The sequence below is a fragment of the Leptodactylus fuscus genome, chromosome 1 (genome assembly GCF_031893055.1).
Source record: "Leptodactylus fuscus isolate aLepFus1 chromosome 1, aLepFus1.hap2, whole genome shotgun sequence".
In the NCBI taxonomy this organism is placed as follows: domain Eukaryota; kingdom Metazoa; phylum Chordata; class Amphibia; order Anura; family Leptodactylidae; genus Leptodactylus; species Leptodactylus fuscus.
In genome coordinates, this window is record NC_134265.1 from 291,683,919 (window position 1) to 291,704,602 (window position 20,684).

The 20,684-nt window shown below is 40.8% G+C and overlaps 1 protein-coding gene across 3 annotated transcripts in view; it reads right to left on the bottom strand.

Moving 5' to 3' along the window:
* Positions 1 to 8,274: 8,274 nt before the first annotated feature.
* Positions 8,275 to 20,684, bottom strand: part of MARCHF1 (membrane associated ring-CH-type finger 1) — a 198,384-nt gene continuing 185,974 nt past the window's right edge. For all 3 annotated transcript variants that reach the window (XM_075258040.1, XM_075258025.1, XM_075258033.1), the window contains one exon: positions 8,275 to 9,084. In XM_075258040.1, the coding sequence (XP_075114141.1) occupies positions 8,783 to 9,084 (302 nt within the window). In that variant the 3' untranslated portion in view covers positions 8,275 to 8,782. The remainder of the gene's footprint in view (positions 9,085 to 20,684) is intronic.

Consider the following 20,684-nt stretch of genomic DNA (forward strand, 5'->3'; position numbering starts at 1 on the left):
TTATCAGGTCAAATTGTTAAGATGTTGTCGAATAAATGTTTTTATTTCACTTAAATAGGACTACAAGTTTCTGGCAGTATACAAAATTATATAATATATATATTCTCAATAAATATATATATATATATATATATATATATATATATATATTTATATATATATACACACACACTATGTGATCAAAAGTCACCTGGCTGAAAATAACTTACAAGTTGGTGGCGCCCTCCATCGGTAATGCTGGAGTACAATATGGTGTTGGCCCACCCTTAGCCTTGATGACAGCTTCCACTCTCGCAGGCATACGTTCAGTCAGGTGCTGGAAGGTTTCTTGGGGAATGGCAGCCCATTCTTCACGGAGTGCTGCACTAAGGAGAGGTATCGATGTAGGTGGGTGAGGCCTGGCACGAAGTCGACGTTCCAAAACATCCCAAAGGTGTTCTATAGGATTCAAGTCAAGATTCTGTGCAGGCCAGTCCATTACAGAGATGTTATTGTGGTGTGACCACTCCGTCACAGGCCGTGCAGTATGATCAGGTGCTCGATCGTGTTGAAAGATGCAATCGCCATCCCCGAACTGCTCTTCAACAGTGGGAAGCAAGAAGGTGTTTAAAACATCAATGGAGGCCTGAGCTGAGATAGTGCCACAGAAAACAAGGGGTGCAAACCCCCTCCATGAAAAACGCGACCACATCATAACACCACCGCCTCCGAATTTTACTGTTGGCACTACACACGCTGGCAGATGACATTCACCGGGCATTCGCCATACCCACACCCTGCCATCGGATTGCCACATTGTGTACTATGATTCGTCACTCCACACGTTTTTCCACTGTTTAATCGTCCCATGTTTACGCTCCTTACACCAAGTGAGGCGTCGTTTGGCATTGACTTGCGTGATGTGTGGCACCCAATCACCTGACCACGTTTGAGTTCCACGGAGCACCCCATTCTGCTCCCATTCTAATGTCTACTGAAGTCGCTGATATGAAGTACCCGGCAGTAGGTGGCAGCATAATGCACCTAATACGAAAAACGTATGTTTTTTGGGGGTGTCCGGATACTGATAAAGGCTAAGACAGGGAGTACATTACCTCTGTATGTAAACACAGACCTAAAACGGAGTTTATTGCAAGCTGACTCTTGGTCCCGTACCATGTACGATGGCTGTGTCCCGTCTGTGTGAAGCAAAAGTAAAGTAGCGCTGTGCCAAGAAAAACACAGTCTGGCATGCCACTCCTTCCCCCCTGTGTCGCTTCATTGCAGAAGCGAGATATGAGAGGCAGGGAAGGAGGGGTGGGCCAGATGGGTGAAGGAGGTGTGTTTTCAAGTTTGCTTAGAAAACCACGCCTCCTTCTCCCGTCTGGCCCACCCCTTTTTCTCTTCCTGCATAGCTTCACTGCAGGAGTGAGATCTGAAATTAGAGTTGATCCTATTTCTTTCTGTTGTATATCTTCTGACATCCATCACATTAGTTTAAACCCTGAATGCCTCCTAACATCAGAATGAAAAACACAGCATGTTGTGGGTGTCTCTTTCCATCCATGGATGCCAAACCTGTGCACAAAGTGCATGAAACTATTTAAATTAAAACAACAGGGCATGAGAAGTCCAGTTTTACAGTGGTATTAGCATGTACGGCTGATGGCACCAAACTGAGACCAATGATTATTTTCTTATATGGCAAGTATATCCCAAAGTCTATATTTAAAATGGAAAAGTCAGGGGTCGTCTTATACGCCCAGTCATCTTATACGCTGGAAAATACGGTGTGTATATATATATATATATATATATATATATATATATATATATGTTCAAATCACCCCATAACCCTAGAATACATATAAAACAAAAACATTACTGTTGAAACACATACACATTTGGTATCCCTGTGTCCGAAACCCCCTGATTCTATTTACATTGGTGAAATATTATATTATTATGTTATTAAATATTTTACAAACTTTTTTGCTTCAAAATATTTTTTTCCCTATTTTCCTCCTCTAAAATCTTAGTGCGTCTTATGGTCCAGTGCGTCTTATAGTCCGAAAAATATGGTAATTAATTATGTATGTTATATATAATTTAAGTAGCTATAGGCATGTTTATGTTTAAAATTCATGTAGCAATAACTTTTAAAATACAAGTTTTTGTGCAAAAATTAAATTTCTTTTTCAAGTAATTAATTGAAATATAAAATTTAAGATTGTGGATATTTTAAGAATGGAGGGTGATAGAGAAAAACGGTTTGCATATTTGAAATCAGCCTGTCCAAATTGACTAAGATCGATTATTGTATATCAAGATATCCACGGAAAGTTTTTTTTGTTGTGTAGTGTAATTTATCAACCTCAAGTATTCATTCATGAATAAAGTACAATAATAAGTGTATTTGTGTATAATGAATATAAATGTGTATATAGTGTACATCAAAAGTGTGTTTATAATGTACATTGTAATAATCATATACAGTACTGCACAATAAGTATGTGTATAATGTATGTAAGTCTATGCCATTTACAGTTAATTGTGGAACACTCTATCTATCTATCTATCTATCTATCTATCTATCTATCTATCTATCTATCTATCTATCTATCATCCATAGCTATCTATCTATATATCATACAATGCTAAGCATAAATGAGTACATCTCATTTGAAAAGTAAGATTTTAATCAATATCTCACTGAACAAAAGAACAATTTCCAAAATTTTGACAAGACTGAGTTTCATAGAACATGTGTTTAATCCATAACATGAAAGTAAATTTCATAATATAACTGGATTACAAAATTTTCAGTTTTAATAAAATTAGTGAATGCAAAAATGAATACACCCCACATCAAAAAACTTGGCAACATGTTGCAACATCTTTTGGTGATATTTTTCCATTCTTTAAGAATAACCTCTTTTAGAGCCTGGACAATGGATGGAGGCAGGATTCTTATCACATGGGCTTTTTTTGTGGACAACACCCATACACGCCATTCGTCAGCAGAATACACAATATTGTGTCACAGGAATCACTCACCCTAGTTTGGCTTTCTATATCTTTAGCTAACAGTGAACTTGCAGGGTGATTCTCTTCAATGCTTTTTATCAGAAGATGCTCCTGTTTAAGTGCTAACTTCCATGGACGGTATGGACGTCTACATCTACAACTACATCTTTAAGTCACTTTCCTAAAGTATTCCTGCTGATAGGTAAATCTTTACTGATCTTCTTGTAGCTTTACAAGGAAATAATTAGCCGTCGTAAAGAAATTATTTCCTTTCTCAGGTCTTGTGACATTTCTCTTCTATGTGATGTCATGAAATGGGAAGGGGTTTTCTTTGTTAGGTTCACCCTACCGTTTGGCTTTCTGCTCTTCAGGTCCACTTGGGGACCCGAAAAAACAGAAAGCTAACCCATGGAAACATAGACTATAATGGCATCCACCAGGGACAGAAAGCCCAAACATAGTTCAAGCTCTGGTGTGAACCCAGCCTTGTATAGTCAATTGTCTTCTGGACGTCTGTTTAATGAATATTTAGTAGACTAAATATTTTGTACTCTAAACTTTAGCATTGCTCCTAAAACTTTCTTTGGGGTTTACTCATTTTTGCAACATGGTCTTGAATGAATTTGCTAGGAAAATTACTTTCTTGTGACAACAAATTAATCTCAAATGGCTCACATTTTTAGAACTATTTTGTACCCCCATAGAAAATGTTGATTCTGAAAGGAGACTAAAGGTAATCTGATAAATCTATTGGGATGTATGAATTTATGCTGAGCATTGTAGAAATAGATATACATCTATGTACATAGTAACATCTGTGCAGGGTTTGTTGTAGAGGGGAGAGTTCTGTTTTATGGAAAGTAGTGGCAAAAATATTTCACCTGCTAATTTAATTGATTAGTTAAAGGGGTTGTCATATCCTGGTTCTTTTCTTAAGGCTGCTAATTGACCCCAGTGGTCATGTGCGGTGGTGTCTTCTACTGGAAAAGCTCTGCAGTGCTGCAGAGACTAGACAGCAGCCTGGGATACTAGAACACTGGGGACAGGTGAGTATGTTTGGGGGGTTTTTTTTCACCTTCTCTGGCCTCCTGCCGCAATAATAAAATATCCTCAAAAACCTCTTTAATTTGCAGAGGTCCATCAAATAAAATATATTACTATTCTAAATTCTTTTTTTCGGGAGCTTCAAATTTGCCTGGATGTTGTTATGTTTGTGAAGTGGCAGGGAGGAGCTCTGCAGCTGCTAGCTAGAAATGCAGGCAAGGATTTTCTCATGTTGCTGTTTTGTTTTATTTTATTTTATGTTTGCAGCCTACCAATAATCCTGACCCAATGTCAACTTACACCTATCTACTTTGGTTTTTATGAAACAGACATAATGACTTTTGCTAGTTCTAAACTGTATATACTGTACTTTCTATGTGTAGGTGTGTCCAAAATTTTGACTGGTATACATATATATTTACACGAGTAACCAAAAGGAAGGTAGAAACAAACATATGACTGCATGATTAAACTGTTCAGAGTTTGTAGTTTGCAACCATGCAGACACATAATTCGGCATTGCAGCTGCATACACAAAACTGTATTTTTTTTTATCAAGGCCTTTTACATTAAATTGCATCATTAGTTAATGTAAATGCAAAGGAACAAAGAAAAGGTTTTCAAATATGCATCTGATGTAGCTTTTTAGGAAAGTGCCAGTGGAGTAACTAAAGTCTTGTGGGCTCTGGTGCAATATTTTGTCTGGGGCCCCTACCTCATCCTTACCTCATTCTTGATAGTGATGGTTATGGCTAAGGAGTTTAATCAGCCTTAGTGTGGTTATTGTAATCTTTGGGTGTCCTTGGCTTATGGGTCAGATGGAAGCTACGATCTCAATACTGAGGCCAGTGCTTATGGGCCCCCTAAGGCTCCTGGGCTCCGGTGCGACTGCACCCACTGGAAAGTGTTACATGACAAATAGAGCAGATATTAAAGCCCCTGCATGATTTGTAAAGACTACTCAGAAACTGTCCCCCATCCTCCTTTATATAAGCTATAGCAGAGAGCCACCTCTACTCTGGTGAACATGGTGATACCTTGTGTTACATGGTCACCTATTGCAATATCAATAGGAAAATACAGTACACCTTTAATCCAATAAAAAGGGAGCATTAATTGAGGCATTTTAAACCACATACACACAGGAATACTGACGTGCTTCAGGCAAACACTGCACTAGTCATCTGAATGGGTACCAAGTCCATATGCACACAGTTGCCAGATATTGAAAAAGCTACCGTATATACTGGAGTATAAGCCGAGGCCCCTTATTTTGCCACAAAAAAACTGGGAAAACTTATTGACTCGAGTATAAGCCGAGGGGGGAAAAGTAGCAGCTACTGGAAAATTTCAAAAATCAAAATGGCCAGAGTTTTGGGTGCAGTAGATGCTGGGTGCTGGGAAAGGGAAGGGGGTGTTTTGGTTGTCTGTCTGCCCCTTCCCTGAGCTTAAGGACTGGGGTTGCTTTCCCCCACTTGGAATTCAGCCTGGCTGAATGAAGGGTATCTGCAGTGCTCCTGTTAATCCCTTCCTGACAGAATAGCAGCACTGCAGATACCCTATATTCAGCCTGGCTGTAGTCAGACTGAATTCCAAGTGTGTGTGGGGGGTCTGTCCCTTTAGGCTCAGGAAAGGGGCAGACAGACAACCAAAACACACACACCCCCTTCCCCAGCACCTACTGCACCCCAAACCCCGACCCTCCATCAACATCAATCTAGGAGATACATAGTTGAAAGATAAATCTAGGGGATAAATAGTTGAAAGATCACTCTTACTATTCATTTCAAGGGGGGTGGGGTGGAAATTGTTATATACACTCCAGACACTGTATTGTTTGCACGGTGTAGGTTGTACTCACATTCTGCTGCAGTTGTTCCAGGGAGAGAAGGTTGTCCAGCCAGAAGGTCCACGGGGAGTGCAGCGTGATGCCCTGACCATCCGGCTCCTGTGGCAGCTCAAGGCCAGTGATGGTTCAAGTGCAGCTGCTCATCACTCTCTGCCTTCAGCCTTCTGCCGGCCCGAACCACGCAGGGAGTGCCATCTTCCTGTGGACCCTGCTAGCATCATCACTAACTGCGCAGAGAGTCAGCAGTTTTGGCGGCAAGGTCCGGACAACCCGCGGAGCGCCATCTTCCTGTGGGCCCCGCCAGCATTGTCACAACTGCGCAGAGAGTCAGCAGTTAGTGCCGATGCTGGTGGGGTCCACAGGAAGATGGCGCTCCCCGCGGGTCCGGACCGGAGGCAGCTGAAGGCATCCCGCTGCACTCCCCGTGGACCTTCTGGCTGGACAACCTTCTCTCCCTGGAACAATGGCAGTAAAATGTGAGTACAACCTACACCGTGCAAACAATACAGTGTCTGGAGTGTATATAACAATATCCCCCCTGTGCTTGACTCGAGTATAAGCCGACGGGGACTTTTTCAGCACAAAAACTGTGCTGAAAAACTCGGCTTATACTCGAGTATATACAGTAATTCAATCATGTGTGTCCCCATCTGTGTATGTGCACACAGCTACTTCTAGACATTAAAAAAGTTAATTCAATCATATGTTCACATGTTCCTCATAGATTGTAAGATCTCATGAACAGGGTCCTCACTACTAATTTTGCTTTTACATGAATTTGAATATTCGGTGAACCTTAAACAGAGGGGACTGAAACCCATGTTCCCTCCTTCCTCCCTCTCACAGTCAAAAATTCCCAAACATCCTCCCCTATCCTTTCTTTGCTATTTATTGGCTTCTGACTCTTTGTAGCTTCAGGATATTATTGATTTGTTTATTATGTTATTTTTTGTATACTCTTTTTTTATATTTTCTATGTTTTATTTTTACAGACAGGCTAATTCATGTGACTTTTTGCTTATAATACTTAAAGGGGTTGTCCGGGATCATTTGAAATCCATACACTAGTCTAAACAACCTCCCATCTCCTACTTTCTAAATAATATTAGTAATAAAAAATGTATAGTTACCCATATCCCTGAGGCGGTCATGTGACCACCAAAGGGACATTTTCTGATTATCTGGTGATGATCCATTTCCCCATTTCCAGAAACAGATCATCATTACTACTTTCCCCCTCCCATCCACTCCATTATACTTACCCTCCAGGCTTCTTCCAGTGAGACAGCTCCTCCCTCTGTACTATCCTGCAGGCTGCGCGATGTTCTCCTCTTCTCTGGCCTCTACTGTTCATCCATGCATATGTAGTAGAGTTGAATTGTTGCTGGAGGAGAAGAGCTTGCACAGACATAGTACAGGAGGAGGAGGGGCCGTTTCACAGATGCGTGGAGAGTAAGTATATACTATGGGTCAGGGGTTGGGCTGAGTAGGTAGGGAAGGTTGCGATAGCTAGAGAGACAGGGAAGGGGTGTATGGGAGGGGGGAATAAGGTGAGAGGGTTTAGTAAGGATGTTACATAGTAGAAAGCTTAAGCATTTAAACAAAAGCAGGAGACACTAGCAGCTCCCAAAGACACATAGAAATCACTCAAAACATGCTAAAAGATATATGGGTGCATTTACTAACCCATTAATAGCACTAACTTTTAAAAAAACATTTTTGCCTGGAAAACCCCTTTAACCCTTGTCAGAGCACAAATATTGATAGTGTATTCCAACCAGTTGTATTTTATTTAAGGGAAGGTCTATAATTCTAGATGTTTTACATTTTCTTTGATTTTTGTTTCATGTTTTATTACATTGTAAAAATTATCAAAGAATGTAATTTATTATTATTAACATTAATAATATTATTATTATGGTCTAGTTAACACTAGGTTCATACCTCCATTTGAGTTTCCATTCGGGGGGGGAGGTCTGCTTGGGGGCCCCACGAGAAAAAACCTAATCCCCTTTAAAAAAGGCGGTTACCCTCAGAAACCCGCAGACCCCATAGCCTTTTCTGAATTTTTACAGTGGAATGGGGAACGGAATCTCCAGGCGTAGACCCAACGCAGGTGTGAACCTAGCCTTAGCTAGACCAGCTCAAGTTGTCATGGATAGACTAAAGGAAATGATTCTTTAAAAATCCTGGACTGTCCTTGGAAATGAGGGTCACACTCAAGCTTTTCCATATTCCACAATAAAAAACAAACTATTAACTTCATCAGTAAACATCATGGTTCATTTCATTTGCCTAAGTACTTTAATACACTATTTTCTCACAACTTCTACAGTCAAACTCTTATGAATAATGTATAATAACTTATACCAATCTGAAGTGCATTTCGTAAATTTGTTTTGGACTCGAAGTGTAAAACGTTTATTATTTTTTAGAACTTTCATTAGACAACATACAGAACTACAGGGACATATTTATAGAATTTCCCCGTCTTGAACTATCATCTACGTGTAAAATATGATTTTTTTTTTTCAATAGAAAACATTCAACCCACTCACACAGTAACAAATACAACAATTGGAAAAATAGGTTTTTCCCCAACAAATCAAAACTAATAAAGTCAATTGTTTTATTTTTCTGACTTACAAAATTGTGGACTTTGTCTTTTATAGATTTGTAATTTTTTTGTGCTTTTTCATTATAATACCATAAGATCAATTACATTTGTAACATTGCAGGACTGTAATTTCCAGTTTGTGTATCCTGGCTACATTCCTTGAAGAAGATTACTAGCTCCTTGCCGCATGTCTGCAGTGAATCAGAAATACTTTAACAATATCCTTTGGAGATTTACACTTATATTGAAAAATTGTACCACACTCATCAAACAGACATGACTCCAGGTACACTTGCATTGGAACATGACTGAAGATTAGTAGATGTCTGTGAAACTGGGACAGATACAGAATCCTTGAGCTCAGTGTTCTGATTATTTGGATAGTTCTTAGTTTCAAGCTTCTTTGTGGTATCAGGACAGTTCTGAACAAATATGACTCGATTGTAAGCCTTGAGTCTTCTCCACAACTGTATATAGACTTTACACTGAACATACATAAAAACTAAGCCGCCAGTAAATCCAATAGCCACAACCACTAACTTTGTCCAAAAAGGCCATTCCAGGACACCTATAAAAAATGAAAAGATAAAAATATTAAATTATACAAATAATTATATAGTAATTACTTATGTGTTGAGCTTTGAATAGACACATGATTTAAGAATACTTTCAGTAATCCATTTAAAATCCTCTTAGGATATCCACATCATTCAGTCTCAGTATTAAGCAAAATAGAAGAAAATGTGAGGACTGAAGTCCTTCAAATGGATTGCAGCACTATTATCAGCAAAGTGCAATTAGCTGAACAATTGCCCTGCCGACAAGAGCAGTGAGTAAGTGACGTCACTTGTCCTATAGATCAGTGGTTATAGCAACGATGTGTAAATAATGGGAGGAATAAGGTCGCATAGCAGGCAAACAAAGCAGAATTTCTAAAGCAATATATTTAGGAAAAGGCTTCAATTTACTTAAGTATACCAGTATTGATAGGTTCCTTGAGATGATATAACCCCTTTAACTTGTTGAGAACAGATGAAATTCAGAAACGTTCACCCTGGATTTGTCAAATATCCTAAACATTAGATAATTTTCATTTAATTTGGGTTTCTGTCCATCCAATTGGGGAAGAAAGAAGATTTCTAGGTATTTTCCCACTTTGATAGAGTTATTTTTGAGTGTAGAACGTGTGTAGTTGATAGACTGTGATGGTGGGGGTAAAACTGTGACTCGGGCTTGTTAGATGCCCCCAGGCATGCTTCCCCTGCTGTCCCAGTTGCATTGCAGAGTTGTTGGCATCATTTGCTGAGGTTTCATAGTGGACTTGGTGACCCTCCTGAGTCGAATGGTGGGTTCCCCTGAAACGAAGCATTTTTCCCCATAGACTATAATAGGGTTCGATATTCGATCAAATAGTCGAATATTGAGCGGCTATTCGAAACGAATAACGAATATTGAATATTTTACTGTTCGCTCATCTCTAATCCCTAGCCTTTAGCTCCCCCATTTGCATGATGTGATTAAGAGCCTTTGCCCACATCTGTATGAAGGATTGATCAAGGATTTCTCCAGTCTAGGAATGATTTGACACATTTGCATAATAAATGGTGAAGGAGGCCCCTTTTCAACTTGGAATTTGGGCCTGGAAGCATAAACAGGAGACCTTGCTCAGTTGTAAGGCAGACCTGAGGCCAGCACATGGTGTTGTATAAGGGCTCGTTCACATCTGCACCCGGGACTCCATTCTGCAGGTTTCCTGCACAAAACAGGGCAGGAGACGGAAACCTGCCGGCATCTTTCAAACCCATTCATTTGGATGGGTTTGAAAAGTGTCCGGCTGTGAGCGCCCATGAGAGTTTTATGCTCTCCGCGGCAAAACCATTTTTTTTAACCTCTCTAACTCTCCATCCACTCTCTCTGACCACAACCTGCTGACGTTCTCTGCCCTCTCTTCTCCAATGGACCCCCCACTCTCTAAACCACCACGCCCCCGCAGGAACCTCAACCGCCTTGACACCTGCACCCTCTCAGACTCTCTCCTACCACTCGCTGACATATCCTCAATCCAGGACACAGATGCCGCTGCTACCTTCTATAATACCACCATTACCTCAGCCCTGGACTCTGTGGCCCCCTACACAAACTCCAGAGCCCAACCAACCAATAGACAACCCTGGCACACCGACCAGACTAAAAAACTGAGATGTGCCTCCCGGGTTGCAGAGCGCCTCTGGAAGAAAAGCCACTCCCAGGAGGACTTCCTCAGGTACAAAGAGGCAGTTCTCACATTTAAGAACGCACTCACCGCCGCCAAGCAGGTCTACTTCACCACACTCCTATCCGCACTCTCTCGCAACCCCAAACAACTATTCTCCACCTTCAACTCCCTCCTCCGTCCTCCCGCCCCCCCTCTGACATCACTTATCTCAGCTGACGACTTCGCCTCCTACTTTAAAACTAAAATTGACACCATCAGAGACAGCCTCACCCTACTCCCCTGACAATCCATCCACCCAACTACTCGCTGCTCCCCATCCCTGACTTGTTTTTCCTCCATCACTGATGAAAAACTCTCCTCCTTAATCTCCAAATCCCACCTCACCTCCTGCGTGCTCGACCCGATTCAATCACATCTCATCCCCAAGCTCACTGAAGTTATCACTCCAGCCCTAATCCATCTCTTCAATCTATCCCTAACCAATGGATCCTTCCCCTCTGCCTTCAAACACGCCACTGTCACTCCTATACTTAAGAAACCATCCCTCGACCCGTCCTCTCCAGCCAACTATCGTCCCATCTTACTGCTCCCGTACGCCTCAAAACTTCTTGAGCAACATGTCCACTCAGAACTCTCCTCCTATCTCTCGTCCAACCTGCTCTTTGACAGACTACAGTCAGGCTTCAGACCCTGGCACTCCACTGAAACTGCCCTAACAAAAGTCACCAATGACCTGCTAACTGCCAAAGCCAAGCGCCATTACTCTGTCCTCCTCCTCCTTGACCTCTCTTCTGCCTTTGACACAGTTGACCACTCCCTCCTGTTAGAAATTCTCTCATCCCTTGGTATCTCAGACTTGGCCCTTTCTTGGCTCTCCTCATACCTCTCCGACCGCACATTCAGCGTCTCCCACTCGCACACCACCTCCTCACCACGCCCTCTCTCTGTAGGTGTCCCCCAAGGCTCCATCCTAGGACCCCTCCTGTTCTCCATCTACACCCTTGGCCTGGGCCAACTCATAGAAACTCATGGTTTCCAGTACCATTGCTATGCCGACGACACCCAAATATACATCTCTGGACCTGACATTACCTCCCTGCTGGCCAGAGTTCCAGATTGTCTAGTGGCCGTAGCCTCCTTCCTCTCCTCCCACTTTCTCAAACTCAACATGGATAAAACAGAGTTTATCATCTTCAGCCCATCCTGTATGGCCCCCTCCACCCGACCCATCTATCAAAGTTAATGGAACTTACCCACTTACCCCTGTCCCACAGGCCCGATGCCTTGGTGTAACCCTGGACTCCGACTTATCCTTCAAACCACATATTCAAACCCTCAACACCTCTTGTCGCCTCCAACTCAAGAACATCCACCGAATCCGCTCCTTCCTCACCCCAGAAACTACCAAGATGCTCGTCCAGGCCCTCATAATCTCCCGCTTAGACTACTGCAACACCCTTCTGCATGGACTCCCGGCTAACACCCTCGCCCCCCTCCAGTCCACCCTAAACTGCGCTGCTCGCTTAATCCACCTCACCCCCCGATCCTCATCGGCTGCTCCCCTCTGCCAGTCCCTCCACTGGTTACCCATAGCCCAGCGAATCGAGTTCAAGCTACTAACTCTAACATACAAAGCCATCCACAACCTGTCCCCTCCATATATCTCTGACCTCATCTCCCGCTACCTGCCCACACGTAACCTCAGATCCTCCAACGACCTCCTACTCCGCTCTGCCCTCATCCGCTCCTCACACAACCGTCTCCAAGACTTCTCCCGTGCATCCCCCATACTCTGGAACTCCTTACCACGACACATAAGACTGACCCCCACAATCACAGGCTTCAAAAAGGCCCTGAAGACTCACCTATTCAGGAAGGCCTACAACCTCCAATAACACTATCACCGCACTGCCATCTGCACAGCCTCCCCCCTCTCCTTCTGTCTCTACCTCCCTCCCCTCATAGATTGTAAGCCCTCGTGGGCAGGGCCCTCTATCACACTATGCCAGCCGATCACTGTTAGTATGATATGTACCTGTATATTTTGTGTATTGTATGTAACCCCCAAATGTAAAGCACCATGGAATTAATGGTGCTATATAAATAAATAATAATAATAATAATAATAATAATAATAACCGGACACAGAGTCGGACATGCAGTACTCTGTGTCCGGTTTAAAAAACCGGTTTTGCCACGGAGAGCATAAAATGCTCACCGGGGCTCATGGCCGGACTCGGCATAACAGGTTTCCGTCTTCTGCATGCAGAAGACGGAAACCTGATAACGGAGTCCAGATGCTGGTGTGGACCTAGCATCACCCAGCAATGTCTTCCCATAGAGAGGCATCCACTGAGCACTCCCACCAAACGTGTATCATCGTCCCCTTCCCCAGGCCACAATGCCAACACCCAGAGATACTGTGGAGTTTTATGGAGGTAAGATACCTTTGGGAGAGAATCTTATAATTAATCCTTACTGTTGGTTATTTAAAGATGGCGTACCTTTGCTGGTACAGAACAGCTCCAGAGCGGTGAGATTGCAGGAGCCGTTCTGTTTTCCTTGACAGCTGGAAGCCTAATGAAGACTCCCAGGTCTTTCATAGAAGTATAGCTATTGAGGCTGGTCTAAGACATATTTTAACATCCACATATCCTAAAACATCCAGTCTACAAACATCTAAAAATAAAACCCAAAAGCTGATTTGCCTCCTTTAAAAAATTGAATAAAAAAATTATCAAAACATCAGACATTTCCTAAAATTGTATAACTAAAAAGTACATCTGGTCCTGCAAAAAAACCAAACCCTTTTGCATCCCTGTATCTGGAAATATAAAAAGTTATGGATGTCAGAATATGGTGACTCCAAGAAATGTTCATAATATACTGCCATGTGTGTCTGTCAAAGTGCTCAGGCGGCTATCTATCTATCTATCTATCTATCTATCTATCTATCTATCTATCTATCTATCTATCTCAGATTACAAGTTTTTTTATGTATAAATACCTAATGTCTAATGTGATGTTCAATATATTTGTAGGAATGACACCTTTACTGGCTAAGCTGTAAGATAATAATGACAATCTTTCCGAAACAGTGATGCCCCTTTTCAATTGAGCATGCAAGTGAATGTCTGAGAGATGTTACAATGAGACATTGTACATTGGACGGTGCATCAATAAAATAGATCAGAAGTCAATTTGCTGTTTTACAGGGGTCATCATTCCAAATGTTAAATTGAGTCTTGGGTTAATGACTGGAAAGATATGCTAATGAATACAGCTGTAGTTATATTCAATAGATTAGTGGCACATACATCATTAGGTAAAACAAGCGTTCTGGCCAAGGACAAACTTGTAAAGTACCTACATATGTGCACAAACACATATAGAAACTATAATACACATGAAGACCTCAGAAATCAAAGTCAGGCTACCCTTTGTAATATAAGCTTAAGGCCGGGGCCCCACGTTGCAAAAATGCAGTGTTTAACATTACCTGCAAAGTGAACATTGCGGAAAATAGTTTGCAGAAAGAATGCTGCTATTTGAAAAATGAAAGCATTTTTACAAATCCCAGCATGTCAATTATACCTGGGGAAACAATGGTGTTTTCCATATAGGTATGATAGGGTGAAAAAAAAGCTGCACAAGACAAAGTGATGCATCTCCGCCATAGTCTTTTCCAGAGCGTGGGGCCTTAGAGTAATAAAACTAACCAGTTAATTCCCTGTTATTGATTACTAATATACACCCCGGTTCCCCAGAGCCTTATTAATACTTTTGCAAAGGGTAGCTGAGGAGGCCGGGACTCTTTTTTCCTTTGTCTCCCGTGCCAGCACTCCAACTCACAGTAACAAAATCAGCCTCATTTTACTAAATAGAGTTGTGCCCGTATCACTGGGGAATTGGAGGCTTTTTTTTTCAGAACTGAAATTCCACATCAAATTCCTCACCATTTTCCTCCATGTGAATGGACCCTAAGAGAGCATATTCTTTGTATGAAAAGTTGTACTTTCAAATTGGTATGTTGGGGTAAGTTTAGGCCTCAGGCACATGACTGAGTATGCCGTATGAAATGGCTTCTGATTCTCAGTTCTGATGATTAGTGCAGGTGACCCCCATAGAAATCAGTGGGGGACTGAATGCACTCTTGTGCCATCTGAGTGTGTTGTACTATAACATTGCCCCCCCTTTGGCCTGCACATTTGGTCATCTGTATGGGGCCATAATATTTTGCAAAACTTTTATTAACTTTTTTGGGGCTCCATGTGAGAAAAATCTACAATTCTATCATTACATTACTTTTTGATCACTTTTTATTGCTATTTTGAGGAGGCAAAGTACGTAAATTAATGAATTGCTACAATGTGCTACAGTGTTTCTGTATTAAAATTTATTCTACTTTTGTAAAATTAATTCTAAAAAAAGGAAAAACCTAACTAAAGAAAAATTCAACCTCCTTGTTACATGCACACTGTGAACCCTAAAAAAAGCAAACCCAACCACCGTAAATGTGACCAACCTGATGATGAAAAATGAAAAAAAGTAGATCCACAAAAAATAATATGGATCTGGGTAAAAATTTGGACAATATGACTCTAAACTGCCCACCTTTTGCTACTAGAACCTGCTTGTACCAAAAACTTTGTACAAAATAAAAATGAGTACCGTTTATACTCGAGTATAATCCGACTTTTTCAGCACAGTTTTTATGATGAAAAAGCCCCCCTTGGCTTATGGTCTAGTCAGGGTCCACAGAGGACAAAGAACTGAAGGACCTTGCTACATTAAATGAAAGGGGAGGTCCTTTAGTGCTACGGCTCTGTGATTAGCTTGTCATGTAGGTCACGTGACTGTGATGTCATCAAAGGTCCTGTAGCCACTAGAATGTAACATCTGCAGATAAGTTAGTGGCCAGGATTCATTGTGTCTTATAGAAGATGTCTGTCGTATGGAGGAGAGGAAGCTACAGTAAAGTGAAAGTAAAACACACAGGTACCTGTTACTATTCCTAGTAATGTCAGACATTTGGGGTTATTAATTTAGTTTCAGTAACTCCATGTGCCTCACATTAATAACAGTTAACCTCATCATGTTCCTCATATTAACCCCTGTGTGCCCCATATAAGGATTACTAATATGTGAGACACATGAGGGTACTAATGAAGGACCTTAATTATAAAGATACCTAATTATTACCTCCATATGTCCAACATATCAGTAACTCTTATGTGAGGCACACAGGGGGTTAATGTGAGGGAAATGATGGGGTTAACTGCTATAACTATGATCCCCATGGAGATACTAAGCTGCAATACACATGACCAGACTTTTTATCTGCAATGGTGGAATTCCCCCCCAGGCTTATACTCGAGTCAATAAGTTTTCCCAGTTTTTTTGTGGTAAAATTAGGGGCCTCGGCCTCTATTCGGGTCGGCTTAAACTCAGGTATACGGTATATATGGTATATGAGAGTTTTGAATATTCAGAAATGTATTTACTGTTTCATTTCTAGATCTTGATACTATATATTGCTACTTTATATTGTTATACATTGTTATATATTTGGGGTCCAAATTAAGAATTTACACTTGGATGACTGTAATATACAGTATTCTCCTATAGGGGCACCCTTTGTTGCATAACACTTTGTATGTATTTTAATTGATTTGAAATTGTGTTCTTATGTATTTTCTATAATAAATATTTTGTGAAAAGTTTGCAGTTTGGATTATGTGTCTTCTTACTGTAATTGTTGTTGGATTTAAAATGTTACATCATAAAAATGAAACACTGACATTTGTTCACTTAGAAAGCAGATTATGGAGGTCCATGGGAAGGAACAAAGACACTGAACTGTGCTAAATTTATTCAGAACTCAAGTGACATTGCCTAAGGATTCATTTGTCACTAAGTAGCACACAGTCTGCTTTAAATGTCCACTATAACAAGGTATTATTAATGGACAATATTGACAAAAGTCATTCTCTCATCAGAACGGCTCCTCAGATGTTATATAATAGCAACAAAATCCTTATCCTTCCTAAACTTCTCACATCAGACTAAAACTAATAGAAATTATGTAATGCTGTTAAATCTAGGTTGAGGCAAGCAAATATCAAATACTAAATTACCGTATATACTCGAGTATAAGCCGACCCGAATATAAGCCGAGGTCCCTAATTTTACCATGAAAAACTGGGAAAATTTATTGACTCGAGTATAAGCCTAGGGGGGAAATGCAGCAGCTACTGGAAAATTTCAAAAATTAAAATGGTTGGAGTTTTTGGGTGCAGTAGTTGCTGGGTGCTGGGGAAGGGGAGGGGGTGTTTTGGTTGTCTGTCTGCCCCTTCCCTGAGTTTGAGGACTGGGTTTTTTCCCTCCACTTGGAATTCAGCCTGGCTGAATATAGGGTATCTGCAGTGCTCCTATTAACCCCTTCCCGACGGAACAGGAGCACTGCAGATCCCCTATATTCAGTAGACCGGGCACTGTCAGATACAGGGATACCTAATGTGTTTGTGTTTCACAGTCATTTTGTACTTTTATATGTATTCTAGGGAAAGGAGTGATTTAGAACTTTTATTTATTTTATTTATTTTTTTTTAAAGCTTATTTTCTTTTACTATTTTATGGGAGATTCTATACATTACTATTGTGGCTGGTCATAAGATAAGATAATCCTTTAATAGTCCCACATTGGGGAAATTTCAGAGGGGGGGTGAATATAAGCTGAGGGGTGCTTTATCAGCATAAAAACTGTGCTGAAAAACTCGAAAAGCTTATACTCGAGTACGGTATTTCTTCATCCAGAGATTGCTATTCAATTGGCTGAATTTGGTGGGACAGTCCTAACAGCTTAAGTGTATGGGGGGGAGGGGAGACTCTTGACTTGAAGTTGAATTTCACCACCCACACCTTTCGTTTTTTTGGAAAATAAGCTGCCACCAGTATTGTCAGGCAGTAGCTTACTCTAGACTGAGAATACGCCAAAAGTATGAGAGCACCCTGCTCTACTCTATCTACAAGTAATAGGAATAAAGCAGAGTAAGTCACATGATTCAAAGATGAATGGACAGCAGGGAAAGCAAAAGAATGAGATTTCTGTTCCGGTTGAGTTCTGCAAACCTAAAAATGGGGGTGATAGGCGACTGATATATATTAGTAAGTAAACTTATTCAGTGTAGGGAATGCATGACAAAGCTTTTCAAATTCTTGCATAATACCTTTAAATGAAAAAAAAAATGCTTAGGTTAATTTTTCTAGTCTCTCCCACTAATGCTATGCATTGTATTTGTGGGTATCATGTTATATTTGAAGTATTAATTTTATGGTTTAGAATATGCTGTATTGCATTGCTGGCCATATATTTGCCCAGATTTATTAAATTTAGAAAGAATACTCTGGGTATTTTGTTGCAAGCACAATGTGTGCACTTTGCCTTAAAATATGAACATATTGCTCTAAGAATAAGTCATATAATGGCTAGACTTGCATCAGTAGCTTTTTTTCTGTCTTGGGGTCTACTAAATTTTCTAATTTTTGGGCTACTAACTATTATAATTGAAATTGTAAGAGGATTCAGAGCTATGACTTATTTAGATAAATGTTACTGTTGGAGGGGGGAGTTGTTGTTGGCATGCTAAGTAATAAGGCTGGTGGATATATAGACCAAAGGCAGACATACCATTGGTGCAACCTCTGCAGGTCAGAGGGCTCTATCACTTTAACTGCAGCTTTCTATGGTTTATTAGATTGTGGGTAAATGCCTAAGTTGATGATAAGGATCAATGCCTAAGTTAATGATAATGATGAATGCCTACGTTGATGATCATGGATATTGTTTATTGGTAGATTGTTAGGCCCGGTTCACATCTGAGTTCGAGTTTCCATTCGGAGGGTCAGCTTGGGGACTCCCCTGATTGGAAACCTATCTGCATAAAAAAGCGATTTCCTAAGAAAACCCACGGACCCCATAGATTATAATGGAGTCCGTGTGGTTTGCGCATGAAAATTGCGGAGAGAAAAGTGACATTCTCCATGTATATTTCATGAGGATAGGCGAACGGAATGGCCTGAACGCAGATGTGCATCGGGCCTTAGAGAGATGTTACAGGGTGTTGTTGTACTTGAGTTATTGGAATACAAAGATACAAAGTTATTATTCTAAAATATGGTTGATGATATTCTGGCTTGGTCTATATGGGGTATGGGAAGCAGAATACAGGGGGTGTCAATATTTGTTTTGATTGTCCATTACTCTTCAGCTCAAATGCTTTTTCAGAAGACCCACTTAGTTAAAGACAAGATTTCATCTCTACAAAAAGAGGATTAGCTCTAAACTTCATTCTTATAACTCTGGCTTCTCGCAGTCAGTGTGCTTATACATTGAGATATTGATCACTACATCTTTTTATCTTTGCAGAATAGACAAGGACATTCTTTATGTTTTTTTGTAACATTGATTGCATAAAATGTGTTTTAGGTTTTATTCATATTCTTTCTGATTTCTCTCCTGTTGTTTTCTTACAGTTGCAGGAGTTCATCTAGGATAAGGTTAAATCGACTTTTCTGATTATTAGCGATGTTACTAACGTTATGGCAGAAAAAAAAATAGAAAAATGTAAGCTAAAAATGAATTCAAAAATAATAAGTCTCCCTTGATGCTTTTTGTTGTAGAATATGGCTGTGAGGCCACTGAAAAATGAATTTATTCATGTTATAATAAATCCCACAAGGTTCTCCAATGGATAAATATGGCTTTTGTAAAAGTAATATCTGACCACTCACCACTATTAAATTGATAGGGGCTTTATTGCTACTTTGTGTTCAATTCCATTCTATGTTATTTGTTCTTTTATTAATATTTACCATGGTAGCTCAGTTATATTGATAGGCAGAGAAGAAAATGAGCAGTTCAAGTTGCTATGTGATTGCCTATTTTCCACAGCTCCTTAGTACTCTTTTCACACTGCTAATATATACCAATTACCTGTTTATAATATAAAGAGTGGTTCAAGTAGCTACAGAACATGCTCTGAAAATGCATCAAAACGATCCCTAATAGAGATGAGTGAACAGTAAAATGTTCGAGATTCTATATTCGTTTCGAGTAGCCTCTCAATATTCGACTACTTGAATCGAATATCGAATCCTATTATACTCTATGGGGGGAAAATACTTGTTTCAGGGGTAGGCACCGTTCGATCAAATTACACTTACCAAGTCCACGAGTGAGGGTCAGGCTGGATCCTCCGAGAAGTCTTCTCCGTGCAGCGTCCCCATGGTGTCTTCCGGCTCTGAATTCACTCTGCCAGGCATCGGGCCTGGGCAAAGCCGACTGCGCATGCCCGCACTACAAGTGGGCATGCGCAGTCGGCTCTGTCCAGGCCCGATGCCTGGCAGAGTGAATTCAGAGCCGGAAGACGCCACAGGGAAGCTGCACGGAGAAGACTTCTAAAGGTAGGAGAAGAACCAGCGTTGATTGGCCGACTGTATAGCATTCGGCCAATCAATGCTGGTTCTGCATCAAACTTTTCCATTCGAATAGCGAGTGGTACTCGATCGAATACGAGTATTTCGAATACCGTAGTGTTCGATCAAATACCTACTCGATCGAATACTACTCGCTCATCTCTAATCCCTATCCCTATCAGGAGAGGGGAACATGTCCACAGGAACCCAATCTTTGCACACCGATTGTACTCTTGTACAATGATCTCCAGCTCAGACAGTAAGATGAGGGAGTTTGGTGGTTGGGACTAGATCCACAGATCTCATATTATGTTACAGTCACACTCATCATACTGTATGATGTTGGACAAGAGGGCCTGGCTCCCAGTCCATGTTCTAGTTTATCCCAAAGGTGTTTGATGAGGTTCAGGTTGGAGTTCAAGACAGTCAAGTTCTTCCACGCCAACCATACCTATATGGACATTGCTTTGTGCACT